Source organism: Tamandua tetradactyla, chromosome 5, assembly GCF_023851605.1.
Source record: "Tamandua tetradactyla isolate mTamTet1 chromosome 5, mTamTet1.pri, whole genome shotgun sequence".
NCBI lineage: Eukaryota > Metazoa > Chordata > Mammalia > Pilosa > Myrmecophagidae > Tamandua > Tamandua tetradactyla.
Window position 1 is genome coordinate 41592947 of NC_135331.1, and position 25115 is coordinate 41618061.

Sequence of the window (25115 nt, forward strand, 5' to 3'; positions counted from 1 at the left end):
TCAAGGAAGAGACTTATATGAATACTAGGGGAGCTGTTGGCAAAGAGATTTTTTTTCTCTGAATCCTGAGTTTTGAAGGAAATGTTTGCCATTTAATTAGTTGAGGTGTGATTCATAAACCAAAGTCTACAGTGTAATATTTTTTCCTCCAACTAAAAGTAATCTTAAAATCATCTGACTCCAATTTAGATGTTTATACTTTTGCTTCATCTTAAAAATGGATCCTTTAAATTGCTTTATGGGATTAATAACACTATATAGTGTAATACTGTAGGACTTCTAACTAACTATATTTCTACGCTGCTATAGGACTTCTAATATTATTCCAAATAATTCCATGACCATATGTAATTGAAATGTAACACATATAAAGTAAAATTTTATGGGGTAATTGACTTAGTATATGTACAGGGACATATGGATATATATCTATTGAAAATACATAATATGATAATCGTAATAGATAACCTTTATTTAATGTTTAATATATGTCAGTTTTTTGATATTTTATTTAACCCTTATGCTAACAGTACAAAGTAGGTTTTAGTCCCATTTTTACAGGTTAGGAGATTAAGGCTCAAAAAGAGGGTGAGAAATTGGCCAGTTATTCTGCCAGTCAGGGATGGAACTAGGATCATTCCTTGACCTTCGTGACAGCAAAGTTTATGGTTTCTTTGTTTTTCCTATGCTGCCAGCCTGCCAATATATTCTGCTATATTAATCAGTGGTCCCTTTTAAGATTCTAAGTGCTGCACATGTATTTCTTAGCATATATAGGTTGACTTTCCACTTCAGCCACTTAATAAATGTGTTCATTTAATATCTTCTATTCCGAATGGAAGGGATATGGTGTGTTACCTTTTGAATAAATTATTTTAAGCAGTTAATCTGACAGCATTCTTTCAGGGACAAGGTAGAGGTTTCATAGTATCATTCCCATTTGTCAGATTAAAATCCAATGACGTTTAGTGATTTGCTTCTGTTCTTGATTTCTAGAGAGGCAAAGAAAAAAATGCCCCTCCGTTCCTTGCAACCAGTTCTGTGCTAGTGTTTGTTCTAAGTATTTCCCCCTGCTACATGCTGCGGTTGACAGATTTCTACTCTTCCACTTCTTAAATTATACTGCTTGTTTTCTCATTGCTTTTGGTTTTATATATTAAGCTTCAACATCAGCTTTCACTTTATCTTTTAACTCCTAATCCACAGTGTTTCCAATTGATTGCTTATATGGGCTTTTACCACATTTCTGTTTTACCCCGATTATCCAGGAAAGACTGCACACATCTTTCGAAAGCTCTGATGTTGTCAATGAAAAGACCTTCGAAATGACCTTGTTTGTATCCCATGCAGCTGCATATCATGACTTCAAATGCCTCTCTAAAATGTTACCCATTTGGCATCAGTATATAGAAAAAGCTGCACTCTGTGATAAGAAGTACAGTGTTGTTTTCATAGTAAGAGAATAGAGTTCTTGATGGGGGCGTGGAGGGGAGTATAATTTCCTCAGATTTAGCTCTTCTTTCAAACTTCATGGTGTTTTTCTTCTAGAACTAATTTGTAAGAAATTTGTAGGGAAAAATGCCGTAGAAATTGAGAAAAATTTTGCTTATAAAATTTTGGTTATAAAACTGTATTAATATTGCTCCTCAGAAAGCTCTTTCCAGAAATGTTCTTCCTTGGCTACAAAAGGAACTACGCTATACCTTATAAAGCGGTTTATAAAGCACTTTGGGAGAGGAGACAAGTGACAGGGGACCAGACTAAGAATTGAAACTCCTGGGTTGCCAAAACTTCCAGAGAATTTTTGTTCCTAGCCAAGTAGGTTCATTCTCTATCTCACTTTTCTCTCCTTGGTTTAATTCTAACGAGAACCTTGATGACATTTTATATTTAGTGTGTTTTCCATAGAGAAGAAACGTCTAGTGTGAATGAATGCAAGCCGCATTTACAATTCAGATATTGCAAAGTCAGTTCAGGGGCACCTTGTTTCTTGAGTGTTTGTGGTGGTGACACCACTAGAGGGCAGAGTTTGGCTTCTGACACCATCACTCCCTTCCTCGGAGAACACATTGGGGCCACCATAAAAAGCCATCGAGTTCCTGAAGACCCTTTTAATGAATCTGAGCTCAATTTCTCTCTTCCAGGGTACTTGTGCAGAATCCTTGAGCTCTGAACAATGCTTAGAGAAGGTCATTTCTGCAATAACCTGACACACAGGTGTTTCGTCAATTCACAGTTTCAGAGCTCCTACTAAGTATTCAGTATGACCTTGAGTTTTGAGGTGACCCAACAGCAGTCCACCTTTCAAGGGGCATATAGTTTTCCTGGGAAGTTATGAGAATAGTGAATGAAATAAAAGCCTCCAGTAAAATGTGGTATACACTTAAGTTATTCCATAAAAGGGAAGAATGACGGACTATCAGAATTAAAATTAAAAAGCCAGGGGTATACTAGAATGCAGCTTCTCAGTTATAGGCTTACTGACACTTGGTGCTGGATACATCTTTTTGTGGAAGCTTATCTTATGTATTGTAAGATAACTGGAAGTATCCCTTGTCTCTGCCTAGATAACAGGAACCCCTCCCCTCATCCCCAGAGCCCGCCCCTGCCCCCCGTGAAAGAGCCAAAACTATCTCCAAACATTGCCAAATGTACCCTGGAGGGCAAAATTACCACTGGACTAGTGTATGAAGAGGTGACAGTACCAAAAAGCGAAAGAGTTGAGCCTTGAAACTTTAATTATGGAATGTAAATGGTGTAAGGACGTGTTTTCTAAGTCTCAGTTTCCTCATCTGAAAAATTGGAATAATGGTGCCATCTCTCATGGAGCTTATGTAGAGATGACTGCAGTTAGCACAAAATTCAGCATGTAGTAAACATTCACCGAATCAAAAATAACATCATAAATGTAAAATAAATAACACATAAATGTTACCATCATTGGTATCATGCCAATATTATAAGCCTCTTTTCATAAATTAGACACCTGCAAACCTCAGAAACGTCTAAAAACATGTACAATTGTACATTTTAAAACCTTAAGTGAAAATGTGCATGTCACTTTGTGCTATAGTTATGTAGCTAGGAAGTTGTAAATTCAGTTTCCCCCATTGATGCAGCTAATCAAGGATGCTCTGTATTCCTTTATTTGGAGGTCAAAGGGCAGTGGCTCTTGCATCCCCAGCATCTGATGTGTAGTGAATGATCCAGAAGTAAACTTTTAAGTGCTCTATATGTGAAGAAATTCTATGTAAATATTTCTTCTAGAAGGAGGCTGGAGAATGATGATTCACTTTCACTTTCTTAATTTGATATATATACCTCACCTGCCTTATGGGAGATAAGAGCGAATAAACCAGAGAGACAAAAAATTAAACAGTTTCAGACAGCCTTGTTAGCTTCCCATTTCAGCCAGAATTGAGTAATTGTGGAGGTTTTGAAATGACAAAGGAACATGGGCCTTCATCAGCCAAAAATATTTGTTTATAAAAACTCAAGGGTGTGAGATATTTCTACCGTAATGACTTATTTGAAATTTCTGCTGGCTCAAGTGCAGTTGTGCTCTCATTTCCTACAGGGGGTTCCCTCCCTAACCACAATTGCTTTCTGACTGGAGGCTGATAGCTGAGGACTAGAACAGAGTTGGAGGAACAAGAGGAGTTTTAATATCTCATGAAGAAAGGGAAGCACTAACAGGGCTCTTGTTTCAGCTGAGTTCAGGAAGAGTGGAGTCGACATTGACAGCTGCTGACTTAAACAGTTTTGTTGCTGGTAATAAAAGCAGAATCTGCTTGCTGAAAGTGAAGGTGAGAAAAGGAGAAATTGCTGTGGCAAGGTTAAAAAGAAGAGGAGACGGTGGTCTAGGTGTGGCCCAGAATATTAAAAAATATTTTCCTTGTCCTGAAACAGTTGCTGCTGTACGAGTAATGTGCTGCTTCAGCACGTAGCCTTTCTTTGCAGAAATTCTTTATTTCGACTTGACAAACCAAAGATTGCATTTAATTTTACATTTAGAGGAGCAGCAAACAATCAGAAAGCAAAATGGTGCATTATCATATCCAGCTATCTTGGAAAGAGTTCATTTTTTCTTCCTGCTCAGACTGCACACAAATACGGAGAATATATTTTCATTTCAAATCTGATGTGTGACATCTGGTAACTCATTTATCGCTAATGAAGTTTTCACAGGAAGCAGCAGTCACCGGTATCTCATTTTATTTTTCAGTTGGCAAAGTGTTGTTAACCTTTTCTTGGCCCAGCATCCCTGCCTCTTATCAAGGCTGTTTAATTAAAAGGCACAACTGGCCCAAAGCAGAAAATAAAAGGTGTGGTAAATAATAGTAGATTGAATGGTCTAAATTTTTATTACAATCAGTGTGTAGTATCATTATAATTTCTATTAATAAATGTGTATGTGCATATATTTATATAGATGTATAGCTCTGTAGCTAAAGGTAGATGTAGATATTGCCAGGATTATCAGAACTGGCTAAATGCTCAGCCCACAGAACTTGCCAGCAGTGCCTTTCAACCTCCCCACACTGAGCCTTTTTCACCATACTGGTACTTTAGTTTCTTTTGCTTTTAACATTACGTACAGTTTCCCTATCTCCCTAATCCAGACTTGCTGATGAGAGAAAAAAGTAGTCATCTACATTTTAGTATAAATTTGATAGCACCAAGCAAAAATCCTAAAGCTCTACTATCTCTCCATCAACATGTGCATGACCTCATATGATCTTTCCACAACATCCTGAGCTAGAATGGACAGAAGATGCTATTATGTCATCATCTCATCATTTTCCAGATGAAGAAAATGAGTGACAGAGTAGGTGAAAAGTGAAAGATCCCAGCGGGTCATAAGAGATAAAGCACCTACTCGATTCAGATCTTTTGGTTCCCATCACCATGTTATTCTCACCACCTTACTTTCACTCTCCCCTCAGTGTGCTGCCTTCCAGATCTTAGTTCTAAGGTGGTATGAAGTGGATACCACCACCCTGCCACCCCCCACATCCCAATTACAAGAATTTCCAGTATCTGTGAGAGGCATAAGAGATATTTTGCTAGATAACATCATGTTATCCACATCCTCTTAACTATACCAGCCCTGAACGTTCAAAGGAAATACACAGTTTGATGAGTGATTTGCAAGCTGCCCTTAGGAGTTTGTCCTACTTCTTCAGTTTTTGATATCTTAAAAGAGGCAAATAAAACAATTCGTCTTAGCCAAGGTAGTTGTGTTGTTTGATTTTGGTTTTGCAGATCATTCATGATTATCAACCTTTAGGCCAGGGTTTCAAATTAAAATGCCTGTAGGGCGGCGGCTTTCAGACATTAGGAGGGCATCAGAGACCCCTGGGGGTCCGCAGCCTCCTGAACCCCCCCATCCATTACAGCTTTCTCGTGCAGCAAGCCCGGAGCAGGGACCGAGAGTCACATTTCTGGAAATCTCCAGGTGATACTGATGCTGCTGGTCAGGGGCCCGCACTTTGAGAACCATTCCTAGAGGGGTCAGGTGAGGTGACACGAGTGTCCGTCGGTCAGATTTGCCCTGAGAGCCTCAGTTTGTACCCAAACACATGCCGCCACAAATACTGAATGGAGAAAACGTATGTCATCTATTTTACCTTTCTTTCCGCATGAATCGAGTGCCAGGTTATAATTCTGGAAGTGAAAGCATTGGATTAAAATAATGAAATATGTGTGCTCAATTTCTGAATGAAATATCCCTCTAATCTTTTGAAGGTCTGAGCTTACTTTGATGAAATTCATTTCACTGATGCTTGAATTACGGAAAGGTTATAGTTTCAAAGTGCTGTTATGTGCTTCCTTAGATCTGACTTTTTTCCCTGGACAGTCTGTGAAATAGAAGTGAGAACAGGTGTTTGTTTTCCCATTCTAAATAGTTGGTTATATTTAAGGGATGAAAAATTAAGAGATGAAATTACCTGCCTGAGATTATTTTGCTGGTTAGTGACAGAACAGATGCGACAGGATTCCAGGCCAGTCCTTTCTCTCCTAGACCACGCTGTCTCTCAATTTTTACAGCATTTTAATGTGCAAATGTAAAAATTAAAGAAGCATAAAGCCTATATAATTGTATTCAAAGGAAATGAAACTACATGATAAACTCAAATAAACTCTCCTGTTACCATTACAGAATTCATTTTCTTAGGACAGAAGTCCATTTACGTCTTCAAAGCATTGCTTAATACAATACTTTAAAGTATTATACTAAACAATATATTGCTGTTCTTTCGTTAACACTCTGCTCACATCTCTAATCCTCAGTTGTGTTTTCAACTGGGCAACTGAATCACTGTCATTAATTGCTCGACTGTAAAAAGTTGTACTTTCCCACAAAGAATCAAAGAGTAGCTGTACTTTTGAGTTATTTTAACGATAATACTACACTGTGCTCCTCTTTTCATAGGATGAAGTCATCTTGACTCACTCGTTGCAGGACATGCACTATTTTTGTATGCTGTATGGTGGGGGTCACATTTCATTCTTCTTCAGGTGACTGTCCTGTTATTGCAGCACCATTTGTTGAATCTTTGTTTGTTTGTTTGTTTGGGGGAAGTTCATGGGCTGGAAATTGAACCCGGGGCTCCTGCATGGCAGGTGAGAATTCTACCACTGAGCCACTCTCGTATCCCAGGATGTGCTTTTTTTTTTAGGGTGTGCTTTTAATGTTGCTTTTTAGCCATGGCGGTATGTGTAGACCTGTCTGTCTGTACTTTTTCACCTGGAATTTTAATAGCACAGGGGGTGACTGGGAGGCCACGGTTTTGTGCTACCGGTGGAGTGAAACAAGCTAGTCTAGAGACAGTCCAAACCCATAATGTTGGCACATTAGCCTAGCACCAGATATCCAGATGCTATGCTTGGAAAGTACATCCTTGCTGATAGTTAATTTAAAAAAAAAAAAAGAACAAAAATCCGTACATTCTCACAATAATAATCTTATGTGGACTTTATTCGTCTTTAAGTAAAAGGCAACCTTCTTTTCACTGTGCTGTTTTTAAAAACAAATTATTGGGCAGGCCACGGTGGCTCAGTGGCAGAGTTCTCACCTGCCATGCTGGAGACGCGGGTTCAATTCCTGGTGCCTGCCCATGCAAAAGAAAAAAAATTCTTGTATGTAAGTACAGAATGCTGTTAAATCAGTGTGGTGCTAATAATATCTAAATAGATGACTGATTTAATGATATATCATGGGTCACTTCTAGTTATCAAGCCATTATTGCCCTTGTCTTCAAACAAAAAGGTTTTATCTATTCAAAAGAAAGATTATGAGCTGTTTTTTAGGCTTGTAACCATCTCACAGAGGATGAAGAGGCCAAGAGAAACTGATTGGTTCATGGTCACCCAGTCCATAAGTGGAAAAGCCAAACTTAGGAGCCCAGTCTCCTTACATATTGCTCATGACCAATTTGAAGACTGTAATTCCAAAAAACAGTCCTTCTGAAATTTGAACAATTTAGAGAAACATGTACAGTGCATTGAATATTTAATCCTTCTAGCTTCACTTAAAATATGGTAATGTGTTTTATATAATGTTATAAACTTTAATCTGAAATGAATTGCCTTGTGGGCAATTATCTCTAGCATAAAACTCATCATATGTTTAAATTCTATCATGTTATAATTTCTTAAGGGTGTCAATTAATTAGTGCTTCCCTTCCTGCCCAGTAACTTGCCTCATATTCCCCCTAAAGTGGATGTGAAATGAGATCATAATTTTCTGCTGCTATATTAATGTTCCAAAGAAGCAAAAGCAGAGTAGCTGCACAAATGGACTCTGGGGTCTTGTTCAAAGTCAAATAGAGCCGTGTTGACCAAACTGGCCACATAGCTCCTGCCTTCTTCATATGTTGCAAAAGAAAAATTTGTGAGCAATCTCTAAAAACTGTATTATTCAGAATGATGTTTCCTCTCCCTTAGATTGCTGAAATGCCAATCAGCTGACATGTGGCCATGGTTCTAGTGGGGAAATTCTGTGAAGCCATAAGTTTAAAGAATTTTGGAGTATGAGAGTAGAGGGCTTCATTTCTATCCAGACTTTGTTGCATGGTAGATTTTAATGATCTTTGTCCCTAGTTTCTCTGGAGTTCTCCTCTGTCCAGGCCCCCCAGAAAGCCCTCCATGGCCCTGCAGATTTCATATAAGCATGTTTTCTACTAACACCAGCATGTCAAAGGAAGATTTTTAAGTGTGTGTATTAGACTTAATTACATATCTTTCATCCCTACCTGTTTCTCATTTCCTTTGGAAACAAAATAAAAGACAACAAAACCACCTAAAAGTTTGGAATAGAAAACAGTGGGAGGAAATATCTTAGGGAAAAAGGGAATTGTGGAAGGAGTCAGGACATTCATCACAGCTGATTTGATTTGTTTAAACTATAATCTATGATATGTAGGGATTTCTGGAGGAGGGACAAATTTAATTGTAATCCTATGTTCCACTACCAGATATTAGAGTCTTGAATACTATTCAAGGAGTCAAAATTAAGGATTAACATTTTACTTTTAGTAAAATTTATAGCCTAACTTGAAATGAGCTGATGGATTTCCTTTATTAAAGCTGGTTTGTTTGAATTCTTAGGGAGGGCATGTTGGTGATGAAGGGAATATTGAATCACCATTCCCAAGACTGGCTGCATTTAGAACCTGTGGAAGTAAAAAAGCATCTGCCCTCTTTATTGTGAGGCCAGGCCATACAATAAATTCAATTACATATCTTTCATCCCTACCTGTTTCTCTTTTCCTTTTGAAATAAAAGACAACAAAAAACAGCCAAGAGTTTGGAATAGAAAAGAGTGGGAGGAAATATCATAGGGGAAAAGGGAATTGTGGGAGGAGTTAGGACGTTCATCACAGCTGAGTGATACTGACTCTGGAAGGCAGCCAGAAACCATTATTTACCACTTAGATCACACAGTCACATCTTAAGTTAGAGGAGATTGGATCTTAAGTACTTAATTAGCATAGCATTAATAATTATAGTAGAATATGCTTTGCATTGAGAGAACCATTCATCCAGGAATTGCAGGGGATTGTTCTGGTGAGCAAAATTATCTCCAAGGAAAGTGTTTTGGCCTAGAGAGGTTAGGCTGGAATTTCCAAATGAAAGTATGGCATTCTCCGTGCATCTGACTTGAGAGCAATTCTAGTCACTTGCCACATCAAGCCAGCTGTCTGCCATGCTCCCCTTTCCATGCAGTCAGGATTGCCAGCACAGAAGAGTGTGTAACACGGAAAGTCGTGAAAATGTCATCAGAGGGCATGACATGGGTTGGGGGCAGGTGAGCAAGATTGCATATACCCCAGTAACCCAGAGCTTATTGCATTAAAGTAACTTATCTCCAAATAATGTGTAGGGAAACTTCCAGTCGAGATGAAGATGATGGGCTAATGGAAACAATTCCACCTGCTCTAAACACATGAAGTGTGGGGTTACATCTCTGAAAAGAAGTTCAGACTACATGGGCCAGAGAAGGATCAACAGCAGATGCACACCTGAGATAAAGTTCCAATGCCTTTACCAAAGACCATGAGATCATGTTCTGAACGCAATTGAAACTGGGTTTCCTGGTTAAAGCCAGGAATTCCTGAGCAAACACTAGAAAATTTCTGTATGGCAGCTAAAGTTGGAGAGCAGATGGGGAGCCTAATCAGCAATATCCACAGAAAAAGTGGGGTTAGAAACTAATCAGAGAAATTGGTTTCATAAACTTCCAGATCAGGGGTGCAAGGGTAGTTCAGTGGTAGAATTCTCACCTGCCATGCGGGAGACCCAGATTCGATTCCTGGACCATGCACTTCCCCAAAAAATAAACAAGCAAGCAAAACAAACAAACAAAAATTCAACAGATGGTGCTGCAGTAATGGGATACTCAGAAGGAAAGAGAATGAAATGTGACCCTGCCATACAGCATACCAAAAAAAAAACTCTTCCAGATCAAGTGCGTCCTGTGTGCCCGCAGAAGATTGACAGGGCTTCACCACCCAAGCACTCCGGGCTCTGAAGAAGTTAACTCCCGGTGGGAACGAGCTCACAGTCAAAGACTACAAAACTAAGAGGAAGGCAAATACCAAAAAAAAAAAAAAAAAAATAGCATTCACAGATGCAACAAACTGTAGAATTTATACCTGAGGAGCTACAGATAGTAAAGAATTGAAGAGGGGCTCTAAACACACAGATGTTAAAAATGTTTAAGGAGATAAAGGAAGAAATAGATGCTATAAAATAAGAATGGAAGGTTAAGAAATAAGAACAAATGAATTTGAAAAGAAACAAGTAGAAACCCTAAAAATTTTAGTACCAACTCGTATGATTCAATGAATTCACAAATGGATACTTACTAGCAGTTGTTGCCTCTGGAATGCCTCATTACTAGGGAAGAAACCACACACATCTGTACACATGCACACAGGAGCAGAAACTTGCTTTTTAAAGTCTGACATATAAAATAGGAACAATAAAGGGAATGGCTTTTGAACAAGATGGTTTATTGAGCTGTCCAGCTCTACAAACAACTTGCAAACACTTTGCCTATTTGTTTTGATTTTTGAGGAAGAGACTTTGATAATAGATTATTCTAAAATATAATTACTTGGTCTTTTAGTTCCCACTTTATTATCATAGGAAACTATGGCGTATTTTTTTCTTTAGATTGCAAACTCATTAAAAAGGAGCTTGTAATGAACAATTTAATTAGATTGGTTTAGAGTTGCCTAAAAGCTTAAGAAGGTATTAATATTCTAATCAAAAGTCTTGGGGAAATATTCTTAGGATAAAAAAAAAGAAAATCTTCCTTTTGCTTGTTTTTAAGAACTGGGGAAGCTGTCAAGGCATACAAGGTAACTTCGACAAAAAAGTAAGCAATGCATAAATGTGGGTTGACCTCCATGAGACAAGCCTGTGTTTGCCGCAGGCTGATAGTTCCCACCCAAATCATGGCAGATTTATTCAGCTGCTTAAGATTACTTTTTACTCATACTTTGAAAGAACAGCTTGGTATTTTAGCCTTTTAATGACAACAGAAGGAGCTGACAATAGTAAATTTTGTTTTTTAATTTTTCACACTTCTTGACCCATGGTTGTTTTGAGTCAATGCTTGCCTTGCATTCAAAAAATAATAGCGAAGATTCAAAATAAATTATACAAAAGGATTTATTAGGCACGTAGAATTTGACTCATACTGCCTGGTGCTTTCACTTTATCTTAGTTCATTTCTACAATAATTTTGTGCAGTAAGAATTTCTGTTCCCATTTCATACAGATGTCAGAACTGAGACCGTATTCAGAGAAAAGGAAGATTCCATTATCAGTTCTTAGTGTCCAAACCCCATCTGTCTTCCCCCAGAGGGAAATGGTGCTATGCAGTTCACACAGAGCCTGGATAAAAGCTACGGTGACACCCAGAAACAGGAAGACGTGGACCCTCCGGGTGTTTTTTTTCAGTGTCCTACCTGACACTGCTGGGAGAAGACTCAGGGTGAAACTGATACCTAGCTGCTTTCTGAGATTCACACATCTGAGTCTTAGTGCATCATCACATCTCCGTCTCCTTCAGTTCCTCACCAAGCCAACATCCATTCCACTTCAGAAAACCACCTAGCTCTGTTCCACCCACTCATTACCAGAGTCTCTGAAAGCCACGAGATGCCCTTTCTCCCTCTCCTGAGAACCAAGTATCTCTAGAGAAGTATATCAGTGGCAGCAGAGCAGACCGGAGAGCGACCTGTCACCTTCCTACCCAGAAATGCCCGGCCCACGTTCAGACCCCACCGCCCTGCCCATAGGGTTGTGTAGTGTCTGTACCTTTGCACAAAGCTGTTTTCCCACAGATGCTGCTGCAGGCATCAGTAAGAAGCAGAAAGTTCAGGTGAGGACACAACCTATCCTCCAGCTTTAATTTCCAACCACTCTGCTCCATGCATCCTTCAAAGCCCAAATGTCATCTCCTCTGGAAAGTGTCCCCCTATTTCCCCCACCAAGCTAGCTCAGTTATAAGCATTCCACATGCCTCTACTATGTATAGTATTTATTACACTAAAGTCTAATTCTGCCCTAAGACTCCTGTTTGCCCAGCTAGACTAGAATGCCTCCAAGGAGAAGGACCGCGACTTTATCCATTTTGCATCCCTGACTCGGGTTCATAATAGGTGTCCGATCAGTATGCAATGAATAGATGAATGCCCCCTGAGCGTGCTATTTGCATTTCTGCTTCCCTGTGCCCACACTATTTCCATCACCTAAAATTGCTCATCCCCTTTCCTCCACCCTCAAGTATGAGAACATTTGTTTCCTTACTAGGTAGGAAATCTTGCTCATTCTTTGCATAAACATCTATGTAAATGTTATCCTAATTATCATATTCAGTGCTATATCCAGGGGCTCTCAAACAGTATACTCACTAAAATAATAAATAGCTCACTGAAATTTCCAGGGATGCTCCCTTAGCCACTGCTAGTGACCTTTTGCATATCAAACATTAGTCAGAATCACCCAATGGAAACTGAAGAAGAGGCTGACATTGGTTTGTGAAGACGTTGGAGTAGAAACTTAGCTGGTAAATTAACCAGTTCTTTCAGATGCAGAAAGTTGATGGTTACAGTTTCATACCCATCAATAAAATTTTACTCACTCTGGACATAGGATTAATGGAATCCCAACCTGACTTGTATGTCCTAGAAGTCCTGTCAAGAAGAAAAAGGGAAGAGAGAAGAATTTCAATCTTGTTCTCAGAACTCAGGGGCACCTAAAGGAATCTAATATATCAGGTTTTTCCTTTCCTATCTTTTAGTGCTCACGTGCCCAAGTGGAACCAAATATTTGCTTCTGCCCTATCCCCCAGTTATGGAGTGTATCCAGGCCCCTTATAATCTCTGAGGTTTCTTTAACCTAAACATTTTCAGTTTTTCCCTAGGCAAAATCCAGCTGATCTCAACTACATGCTAGAAGGTAAATTAATCCAAGAGAAGTAAAGTAATTAAGGTGTGACTGACAGTGGTCCCTAAATCCTTAATAAAGCATTTAATTTTTAATAGAGAATATTTGTTTACCCAAATGAATTTACACTTGTAGATTGGCAGTAACTACAAAAAAAAAAAGAATTGAAAATTCAACAAGGTGCAGGGAAATCTTTCTGGAAGAAGAAGAAATAAACCATACTTCCCCAAGAGCCTAACCTTAGTTTGTTTTAAATTAGTCTTCTACTTTCTAAACTACAGAGTTTTTAAAAGTTCTTAGGGTTAAGGGTTTGGGGTTTTGTTTTTCTTATCCATGATGGTGTCCAGTGCTGCTGAGCTGGAGATACTATTCTATGAGGTTCTTTGGGGACTGGGGAGTAAGTTTATTTCATAAGCCCCATATAGAAGTTATCCTCAATATTCTGTACTCATAGCTTTTAGGTTATATGCTATTCCTGCATTCATTTGTCCACTCCCTATCTTACTCACCATACACTTACCATGTGCCTCCAGAAATGTGTCAAAGCTAAAGTATTAAACAAGATGATAGATACACACAGTCCCTATCATCCAGGAGCCGACAGACCAGTGGTGAAAACACATATGTCAACAGATAATTATAATGGAGTGTCAAAAGTGCCAAAGGGCCTCAGAGAAGAAAGCATCCAGTTGCCAAGAAAAGTCGGGAAGGCTTCACAGAAGAGATGATGTTCAGGGTGAATAATGCCTGTTCATGGCTACTCATGTTCCCATGAATGAAAAGAAAAGAATGGGATTTAGATCATCTAAGGCTGAGTACAAAAGAAGATGCTAATGAGGATATGGAGCAAAAAATTAGTTAGGAAAAATAAATTTGTTCCCTTTTCTTCCTGTGTTCTCTCTCGTAAAGCTGGTTATGAGAAACTCATCCCTCGAAGAGCAACTCTTTACACGAAGATGGGCACTCTCCTGGGAGAATGAGGTCTGCCATCCTAGACGCCAAACAACCATCCTTGGAAGACCAGACTGTCTTGGTCCTGAACTGATTCTTCCCCAGCCCACATCACTACAAGGGGAATGCACAGCCTCTGTGCTGGTTTGAGAGGATGTATATCCCCTAAAAAAGCCATGTTTTCATCGAAATCCCATTTCATAAAGGCAGAATAATCCCTATTCAATACTGTATGTTTGAAACTGTAATCAGATCATCTCCCTGGATCTGTGATTTAATCAAGAGTGGTTGTTAAGCTGGATTAGGTGATGACATGTCTCCACCCATTTGGGTGCGTCTTGATAAGTTTCTGAAGTCCTATAAAAGAAGAAACATTTTGGAGAATGAAGGAGATTCAGAGAGAGCAGAGCAGAAGTACACAGCCACAAGAAGTAGGATCCACCAGCCAGTGTCCTTTGGAGATGAAGAAGGAAAATGCCTCCCGGGGAGCTTCATGAAACAGGAAGCCAGAAGAAGAAGCTGGCAGAAGCTGTGTTCACTGTGTGCCCTTCCAGATGAGAGACGAACACTGACCGTGTTCACCATGTGCCTTTCCAGATGAGAGAGAAACTCTGACTGTGCTAGCCATGTGCCCTTCCACTTGAGAGAGAAACCCTGAACTTCATTGGCCTTCTTGAACCAAGGTATGTTTCCCTGGATGCCTTAGATTGGACATCTCTATAGACTTGTTTTAATTGGAACATTTTCTCAGCCTTAGAACTGTAAGCTAGCAACTTATTAAATTCCCCCTTTTAAAAGCCATTCCGTTTCTGGTCTATTGCATTCCGACAGCTAGCGAGCTAGAACAGCCACACTCATCTAAAGCCTTCTGCTATAGGAGCAATAGGACGAGGGTCCCCAGACCACTGCGCTGCACTGGCTGTACCCCCTGAACCCAGAGCTGACCTTCACCTCACAGCACACCTGAACCCAGGCTGCAGCACTACCCTCACAGCGCCTTCCACTCCTTCCCAGGGCTTCCTGATGGATGTTTTCTAGGGCAGAGAGGTTGATTTTCTCCATCACATAAATGAATAACTTGATTGCCAATTATGTGAATATTGGAGCGCATATTTGCAGAAACCCTTGTGGAGCTTGTTCCTGAATATCTGATTCTTCCTAAAATCAAAAAACTGCTGCTGTCTTGAACCCTCACTAAAGACATGCTTTCTTGATAATCCTGACCTAAGCTATTCATCTGAAATCCTTACTCTATAAATCGTTAACCTCAGCATTCACTCCAGATATGACCAGAATACACCAAAGTTAGGGGACATGGATCCTAAGGTTAGACTGAGTTGAAAGGTAAAGAATAAGTGGTTACCCTGCAACCCCCAGATGGGTCCCTGGACCGGATAAGTCAGGAAACCTAGAGGGCCCAGCCTCTCCAGAACATCAAGTAGTTCCATCTCCCTACCCCATGTTATTGACAGTTCCTTCCAACATGAAAAAGTTGGAATAGGGAAAGCCCAAATACTCCTAAAGAATGGGATAGAAAGATCAAAGGTGATCATGATAGAGTTATACAGAGAAGGTAGGGTTTCAACATGATTGTTGAATCATCCAATTGATATTTCTTTTATTCTCTAGTATCTTAAAGCAGCTAGAAGTAAAAACCTAAAATGGTGGAATCGTAATCCATGTCAAAGTCTGAAATCTGTTCTACAACTAATTGTGCTGTGCCTTGAAATTTATTGCTTTTTGGTATATATGTTATTTTCTCACACACACACACACACATACAAGTTGATTGTGATGATAAAAAATATTTATTCCCTTTAGCTTCCTATATTCTGAAGCAGCTAAAAGGAAAAATATGAGATGGTGGTGTTCTAGTTTGCTAGCTGCCAGAAGGCAATATATCAGAAATGGAATGGCTTTTAAAAGGGGAAATTTAATAAGTTGCTAGTTCACAGTTCTAAGGTCGAGAAGATGTCCCAATTAAAACAAGTCTATAGAAATGTCCAATCTAAGGCATCCAGGAAAAGACACCTTGGTTCAAGAAGGCCAATGAAGTTCAGGGTTTCTCTGTCAAGTAGAAGGGCACGTGGTGAACACAGTCAGGGTTCTTCTCTCATCTAGAAGGGCACATGGCGAACATGCCGTCATCTGCTGGCTTTCTCTCCTGGCTTCCTGTTTCATGAAGCTCCCTGTGAGACGTTTCCCTTTTCATCTCCAAAGGTTGCTGGCTCATGGACTCTCGGCTTCATGGTGCTGTAGCATTCTCTGCTCTCTCTGAATCTCTGGCTTTCTCCAAAATGTTTCCTCTTTTATAGGATTCCAGAAAACTAACCAAGACCCACTCAAATGGGTGGAGACATGTCATCACCTAATCCAGTTTATCAACCACTCTTGATTAAATCACATCTCCAGGAAGATGATCTAATTACATATCAAACATACAATGCTGAATAAGGATTAGAAGAAACGGCTACCTTTACAAAATGGGATTAGGATTAAAACATGGCTTTTCTAGGGGCATACATCATTTCAAACCACATAGATGGTTATGGTAGCCCATGACAAATTCTGGGGTCTGTCCTTGTTGAAGAGTGCTTTGAAAACTGTTGCTTTCTTCTTTCTTTGCTTTGTAAATATGTTATATTATACAATTTTTTTTAAGTTGAAAGAAAAAGGAAGAATTAGTGGTTACTCTTTGTGCTGGCCTGAAAAACTATGTGGTGAGCCCCCCTCCCATCCTTCGTAAATCAGGCCCCAATTAACCAGTTCCTCAATAACATAAAGACGGCTATTACAACTATTTATGGGAGAAAACTAATAGTTCTTAGACCTAAGGAAAGATTGTGAGACAAAAGAATTTTAGAGATTAAGATAAGGATATATTGCACTTCTGAGGTTAAATTAATTTCCCTTCTTACATCAGGAAAAAACTCTTCTTTTCTGAATAGTAGTGCTTTCTGACTTAAGCATGTATTTTCTAATGAATATGCAAGCAAGGATTTACTTAGAAAATGCAGTGGCCCTGGATAGGCCTGTCCCCACAGGATTCCATTTCCAGTTCTCAGGAGGATATTTATTACTTCCTACAAAAGCAGTGAGCTCTAAAAATTCATCTAACTTTGCAGTCCTAGATTTTTGTCAGTTTACGTATGTTCTTCAGAAACTATGATGTCATTTTTTTCCCTTAAAACTAGAGTTAACTGGGTTTATGACTGTGAAATAAAATTATTTTTTTTATTTGATTGTCTACAACAGGAAGTTAAAACATCTCAACCTTACCTTTATTTTCTCCAGGGGCATTTGACAGTGTGTCCCACAACGGGATCAAAATGATCCTTAACTCTTCTGCTGAAGACAGCATCAAAAGAATCCAAGATGACTGTCCTAAAGCTGGAAGACACAATTACATATTTATTATGATCCCTACTTTATACAGTATCATCTTCGTGGTGGGTATATTTGGGAACAGCCTGGTGGTGATTGTCATTTACTTTTACATGAAACTGAAGACAGTGGCCAGCATTTTCCTTTTGAATTTAGCGCTGGCTGACATCTGCTTTTTGCTGACCCTGCCGCTGTGGGCTGCCTACACTGCTATGGGATACCGCTGGCCCTTTGGCAACTACCTGTGCAAGATCGCTTCTGCCAGCGTCAGCTTCAACCTCTATGCCAGTGTGTTTCTGCTCACGTGTCTAAGCATCGATCGCTACCTGGCCATTGTCTACCCCATGAAATCCCGCCTTCGACGCACCATGCTTGTCGCCAAGGCCACCTGCATCGTTATTTGGCTGCTGGCTGCCCTGGCCAGTTTGCCAGCCATAATCCACCGGAATGTATTTTTCATCGAGAACACAAACATCACGGTGTGCGCTTTTCATTACGAGGCCCAGAATTCCACCCTCCCGGTAGGGCTGGGACTCACCAAGAATATCCTGGGTTTCTTGTTTCCTTTTCTGATCATTCTTACCAGTTATACTCTTATTTGGAAAACCTTGAAGAAGGCTTATGAAATCCAGAAGAACAAGCCAAGAAATGATGACATTTTCAAGATAATTATGGCAATTGTGCTTTTCTTTTTCTTTTCCTGGGTGCCCCACCAAATATTCACTTTTCTGGACGTGCTGATTCAGTTGGGCGTCATAAACGACTGTAAAATTGCAGATGTCGTTGACACCGCCATGCCTATCACCATTTGCATCGCTTATTTTAACAACTGCCTGAATCCTCTTTTTTATGGCTTTCTGGGGAAAAAATTTAAAAAATATTTCCTCCAGCTGCTTAAATACATCCCCCCAAAGGCCAAGCCCCACCCAAGCCTATCAACAAAAATGAGCACGCTTTCCTACCGCCCCTCAGATAATGTAGGCTCGTCTACCAAGAAGCCCGTCCCCCATTTTGATGTTGAGTGACCCACTTGCCATCTTTCTGTGAAGTAGTCTTGGGAAAGAAGAGGCAGGAGGAGCCTTCCTCTACAGCACTTTGCTATTGAATGACTGACTAGTAACCACTTTTGGGAATTGAAGGAGGAAATGAATTGTGTGGACTGAACTGACTTTTGTAAAGCTCTGAACTAAAGCTTTCCTTCCCTTTGCCTCAAAACTAAGCAGAGCCACTGGTTTTTTTTGTTTGTTTGTTTGTTTTTTGTTTTTGTTTTTGTTTTTTTCTTGCATCACTTTCATTATATAGAAGATGGTTAAAGAAGGATGTCAGAAACTACAAGACTGTGTTGATTTGGAGAAGTTTTATAGGCAAAATGTAGTTGCCCCGATTTGTTTTTGTTCTGTTCGATTTCCACATAAAGATATTTAGAAGATGTTAAACCTTCAAGGGAGCTAGAGGAGATGAGAGCTCCAGATCGCGCTGCCCAATTTCCAAAAGGCAGTAAAGTTTTTGTGCCTGTTTTATTTGTGTTGCAACTGTGGTCTGCTTGTACCTGCTGCTACATGTTTTGTACAAAGATTTATTAAGTAGTAGTTGTCGTTCCAGAATCTTCTTGTGAAATTCGGCTAGTGTCTTACAGAATCACACTGCCAAAATAATGCCAGTTAAATGGCTTATTTATATCGTGGTGTTACTAAAGTCATGTATAAAAATTAAACTACTTGTGGGCAGTGCAACGGTGGCTCAGTGGCAGAATTCTTGCCTGCCATGCCAGAGACCCGGGTTCGATTCCCAGGAAGTTAAACTACTTATAAAAGTTTATTCTCGTCCCACTAATAAGTGTCTTCCTAATTGTATTAGTTTTATTTTATATCTGAGAAAGATATATATTTTGTGGTAAAAAAGATTATATATCATAAAGTTATGCCTTATTGTTTTCAAAAGTATATATTCTCTATGTATGTATAGGTCTGCATCTCTAAACTATTGTCACCTGACTGAAAGCTGACCATAATATTTACTTTAAAATAAAATAATTTTATTGTAATATACTTAATCTTCATTATTTAAAAGAGATGCTGAGTTTTTTTCTGCAGTTTCCCTCCAGCTACCCAGCAAGGAGCTTGAGTGGCCGTGCAGACCTTCCTAACCAAGGGCCACACTGTCAGGGGATATCATGAAATACCAACTTTCGTTTCTTGCCCCAAATCTTGCTTCCCGTTCGAATGCCAGATACCATGGTTTAGAGGGGCCAAGAGAGGCCATGGGTTTCTTTCTCTTTTTTTATTTAATTTTTACAAACAGGCATTTTCCCTTCCCCCGTCTCCGTTCCCTCAGTAATCTCTAATCTGCCTTCCATCTCTGCAAATTTGCTATTTCTAAGCATCTCTTATTAAGTGATATCATACAGTATTTGTCCTTACATGCCTTGCTTATTTTCGTTAAACATGTTTTCAGGTTCTTCCGTTTTGCTGCATGCCTCATAACTTCCTTCTTTCTTATGACCAATTGTTCCATTTGGGTATGTACCATATTTTGTTAATCCATTCATTTGTTGATGGACACTTGAGTTATTTCCACCTGTTGGTTATTGTGACTAATGCTGCTGTAAACATCAGTGGACACAAGCATCAGTTTGAGGCCTTGTATTCATGTTCTTTGGATATATATCAAGAAGCGAAATTGCCAGGTTGTGTAATTCTATATGTAATTTTTTTAGGAACCCCATATTGCTTTTCGCAGTGACTTTACCATTTTACTTTCTCACCAGCAATGCACTTGAGTTGAGATTCTCCATATCCTCTCCCCCACTTGTTATTTTCTCTTTTTTTAATAATAGCCATCTGTGTGGGTGTGAAATGTTATCTCATGGTTTTTATTTGCATTTCCCTAATGCCTATGATCTTCAGCATCTTTTCCTGTACTTATTAGCCCTTTATATATCTTTTTTGGAAAAAATGCCTATTCAAGTCCTTTGCCCATCCTTTAATTGAGTTGTTGGTCTTTTAGCTGATGCACTGTAAAAGTGCTTTATATTTTCTGGATATTAAGTCCTTATCCAAAATACGGTTTGAAACTGCTTTTTTCCCCATCCTGTAGGTTGTCTTTCACTTTCTTGGCAATTTTCTTTGATACACAGAACTTTTTAATTTTGATGAATTCAAATTTATCTGTTGTTTCCCTTGTTGCTCATGCCTGTGGTGGCATATCTAAGATTCTGCTGCCGAATTCCAGGTCATAAAGGCTTGTCCCTATATTATCTTTTAAGAGGTTTATAAGTTTAGCTCTTATGTTTATATCATTGATCCATTTTGAGTTGATTCTTTTGTACAGTGTGAGGTAAGAGTCTAAATTCATTCTTCTGCACACAAATTTAACCAAAGATACAAAAGGCTTGTATCCTGAAAACTATGAAATACTACTGAAAAGAAATTAAAGAAGACCTAAATAAATGTCAAGCCAACCCATGTTCATGGATTAGGAGAATTAATATTCCTAATATGTCAATATTACCCAAATCAATATGTAAATTCAGTGCCTTCCCTATCAAAATTATGACAGCATTTGTGCCGAAATGGAAAAACTGATCCACAAAGCCACAGGGAACTACAAGGAACCCAAATAGCCAAAACAATCTTGAAAAAGAAGAACACTATGGAAGGACTCACACTTCCTGAATTCAAAATATACTACCACAATCAAAACAGCCTGGTGTTTGGGGAGTGCAAGGGTAGTTCAATGGTAGAATTCTTGCCCATCAGGCAAAAGACCAGGGTTCAATTCCCACAGTCCATGTACTACCCCCCCGCAAAAAAAAGCAAACAAACAAACAAAAATTCAACAGGTGGTGCTGCAATAATAGAATACTTACATGGAAAAAATAATGAAATCTGACCCCACCATTCAGCATACCAAAAAAAGCCAACGTGGTACTGACATAAAGGTAGACAAACAGACGAATGAAACAGAATTGAAAGTCCAAATGTAGAGTCACATATCTATGGTTATGTGATTTTCAATTTATTTTTTTAAATAAGTCAACTATGAATAAATATGAACAACTGATAGTTGTATCAAAATAATATTGGTTTTAGATTTTATATTTTGCCATTGAAAAGAGAAAACATTTGTTCCACTCTGGCAACATGGAATAAATGCATCATTTTGAATTTTCCTAAGTTTTTCATATAGCAAATAAAAACATAACTCTTTATAACACTGAAATAACACATTTCTTTGCACATGGTATTTTTTTTTAATAATAGGATTTGTTTGGATTATATATATGATCCTTGCAGAAAGTTTAGAAAACATAGTAAAGTATAACAAATACAAGAAAGATTATGTATAATTACCTCTAAAACTTAACCTTTTTAACATTTGGGTGCCTTTGCTACTTTTTGTATTCATGGTGTGTTTTATACACACGTAAATATATAAATCATGATATTGGAGTCATAATGTATATAGTGCTTTGTATACAGATTTTTCACTTAGTCTTATGGCATAGTAGTTTCCTACACCATTAAATATTTTTCTAACCCATCTTGAGAATTGCATAATATTGCAAAATGCAGACACACCCCGATGTAATCAGCTAGTCCCCTCCTATTTTGGAACATTTAGGTGTTTCTGACTTTGGGGTGTCATAAACTACACTGTGGTGAACTTCCAAGTACATGATTCTGATAAATAAATTCTTCACAGTACGTTCCCAGAAATGGCACAACCGGTATGCATATTTTTGATACTCGTAATACATATTGCAAAATCTTTTCCAGAAAAAAAAAAATTGGGGGGGCGGTGAATGGTCCAGGAATTGAACCCCGGTCTCCTGCGTGGAAGGCGAGCATTCTACCACTGAACCACCTGTACACCCTTTTCCAGAAAATGTATGACAATTTGCAACACCACCAACTCTGTAAGAATACCACTTGCTACAACCTCACCAGCATAGAATATTTATTACATTTAAGCAAAAAGAGGAAATGATCCACATGCCTCATGGAACAATGAAAGAGTAGGATGCAACTGTGCCTGAGAAGAAGTGTTTCCACTGCTCTCATCCCTAGGTGTCTTCTCTGCTCCTGGAGTTCAAACAGAACAGGTCGGAGTGCTCATTTTGGCACAGTAAACTGTGGCCAAAAGATTGGGGTGATACATAAAACAGGTGATTGAAGCCAGCTGCAGGGATCAACTGGGGGGCATTCAGAGGGTTCTCTGCAAGCTAGGAAGACTCTCCACAAAGAAGCCCATTACATTCGAATTCCCAATGAAAGATGTTTTATGAATAAATGTGATTGCATATATTTCATATTATTTTCCTTTTACATTATTTTAAAAATTGATTACTATAAAATCAGCCACTAACTCCTTTACTATTTTCACAAGGGTCCATCTCTAAAAAACAAACAAACAAAAAAACACAAATTCCAGCTCACCCCAAGTTAAAATACAAATTCTTCCTATTTGAAATTCCTCTGGGTCAGTTGCCCAACAGTTTTATTTTTTCATTCAATAGTCATTTTTATGCGAGTGACTGCAAGCACTTCAAACTCACTGAACCATTTGATAGGTTATAGTTGGTAGAAATTTCTAGTAGATGCTTGTATTTGGATCTCCTTTATCTCATGTATTTTATTAACTAATATTATCTGTACCATGACTCACTTACCTCTTTATTTCACTACATTATATTGTGATCTTCCCCCATCCCATTTTGTGAAAGAGATATGAATAATCTCAACTGATTAGCCTTGCTTTCTCACTGAGACTAACTTAATATTGAAGTTAAAACATTATTTACCAAAATGTTAGAATGCAATGCCATGATTTATTTTTCATAAGCACATTTGGAAGTTAGATGAATTCCTTATTTTTGGAATATTTTTTAAATTTATGCAGAAAGGAAAATTTACCAAAAGGATCTAGGTGTCCAACAGAATGCAAGGAGAATGTGTATTATTAGATATTCCAATGTGCATTCCATTTGCTTGTTTTCCCCATGAAAGATTCAACTTTTCATTCATTTATTCATTCATGGATTCAATAAATTTTGTATGTTTCCCTAACCTGTGCTGGAGACTGATGTTGTACTTAGCTTAGAACAACTAAGCTTCACTCTAAACCTTAGAAGTTTTCAATCAGCTGGTGTGGGCAGGATGAAAGAGAACAGAGTGAGAAATGCCTTGGTTTCCAATCATGGAAAGGCTCATTGAAACAGATGTTCAGTTTCATAACTCTGCATATGGATGTAATTTTTCCAACAATACTTGCCAACTTAGGGAGCCAGAGAAGAGAAAACAGATTCAGACAGGTCACAAAAGTTGTGCGTGAAGAAAATTAGATCCAGGGAATTGGGGGCACTGGTGTGAAATTGCTGAGGGTAGAAAAGACAATAAATCAGGAGCAGATGAGATAAAGAGAGAACAAGGAATGAACAGGAGGCTGGAGGCAGCCTCACACTGTCTCAAAGGCCAGGAAAGCTGCAAAAAGATGTGCAGGGCCCAAGGCCAGTGGTGGTCCACTGGACCAAGAAGAACCAGAGAAAGAGGGACCGAAATAGTGGTCAGTGAGGGAAGCAAGCTGTTAATAGTAGCCAGAAGGTACGGGCAAAACACGATGTATGATTTTTACATATTTCAGGCTTTTTGATGTAAGAGAAAAGGCCTCCTGTAGGACCCCACAGAAGCCCTTGTAAAACTAAAGAATAGATGTAAAGGGAATAAGGAAAAGGAAGAGGTGGTATATTGTAGCTAAGGAGCAAAGAATCAAATTTCCCAAATTTAAGATTTTGATAGAATCAGCTCATATATGACACATGCATCTAAACCAATGCTGAACAGCTATCTTTGTGTAGAGAATGACCTATACTACAGAAGCATCTGCAGTGCACCTTCTCCCTTTATCCTGGGAACTGCCCTCCTCATCCAAGCACAAGAGCATCTCAGGATCAGTCATCTTCCTATCTGACCCTATTCCCAGGCAACACTTCATTGGTACAGGCCTACATTGGACGAATCATAGTCCTTCTTAAGGATTTTTCAAAGGGACTAATGAAGAATTGGTCCCTCCCCAATGTGGGAAGTTGTAAGATGTAAACTATTAGTAGCTATACCTCCCATGGTGTGGAGAAAGTGGGTCTGCATCATGAGTAGTTAACAGAAAATGCGAGAGATTCCTAGCCATCTCTGCTTGGGTCCTTCCCCCAAGGAAGGACCTTGTGTGTCTGAGACCAAGCTGTATCCCTGTCCATCCAATACGTTGGAACTAGCATCCATGTATCTAATTGAGGGACTGGAATATCATGGTGGATAGCTGAGGAGATCTGCGAGTGGTATTCCTGCCTGTGTCCTAAAAGAATTTATCTTGTGTTGCAGCCAGCAATACCACCCACTGGCCATCTAGCAGGAAAGCTAGCAGTCTAGATCCCAGCACTTCTTGCCCATCATCATAAGGAGCCTTGTGGACTGTCCCGCTCTCATGTGGCTCCTTGTGAGAGGAAGAGGACCAGGACATTGAGAAGCATGTGAACTGGGGGTGGAGGGAGTAAGGAGAGTGGCATAAAAGGACTTGTGGTTGGATCAGACTGAGGGCACCAAAATGCCTACCATTGTCAACTGTACATTGAGATCTCCCCCGAGATTGGACAGGAGTAAAATACTCTTCTGTTAAAGGAGAAACTATAATAAATATGATTGGAACCATGAAACAGTTCAGTAAAGAGAGCAAAATGAGCATCCCTGTACACACACCACTTGGGAGCCCAGTTACAGGGCCCACAGTGCGACCTGGGGCCCCCACTCCCGATGGTGACC

The 25115-nt window shown here is 39.1% G+C and overlaps 1 protein-coding gene across 4 annotated transcripts in view; it reads left to right on the forward strand.

Annotated features, from left to right (window-relative positions):
- The window catches only part of AGTR1 (angiotensin II receptor type 1), a 54051-nt gene extending 29412 nt beyond the window's left edge, over positions 1 to 24639 (forward strand). For all 4 annotated transcript variants that reach the window (XM_077160740.1, XM_077160737.1, XM_077160739.1 and 1 more), the window contains exon 3: positions 17212 to 24639. In XM_077160740.1, coding sequence (XP_077016855.1) covers positions 17247 to 18326 — 1080 coding nt within the window. In that variant the 5' untranslated portion in view covers positions 17212 to 17246 and the 3' untranslated portion in view covers positions 18327 to 24639. The remainder of the gene's footprint in view (positions 1 to 17211) is intronic.
- Positions 24640 to 25115: the final 476 nt, after the last annotated feature.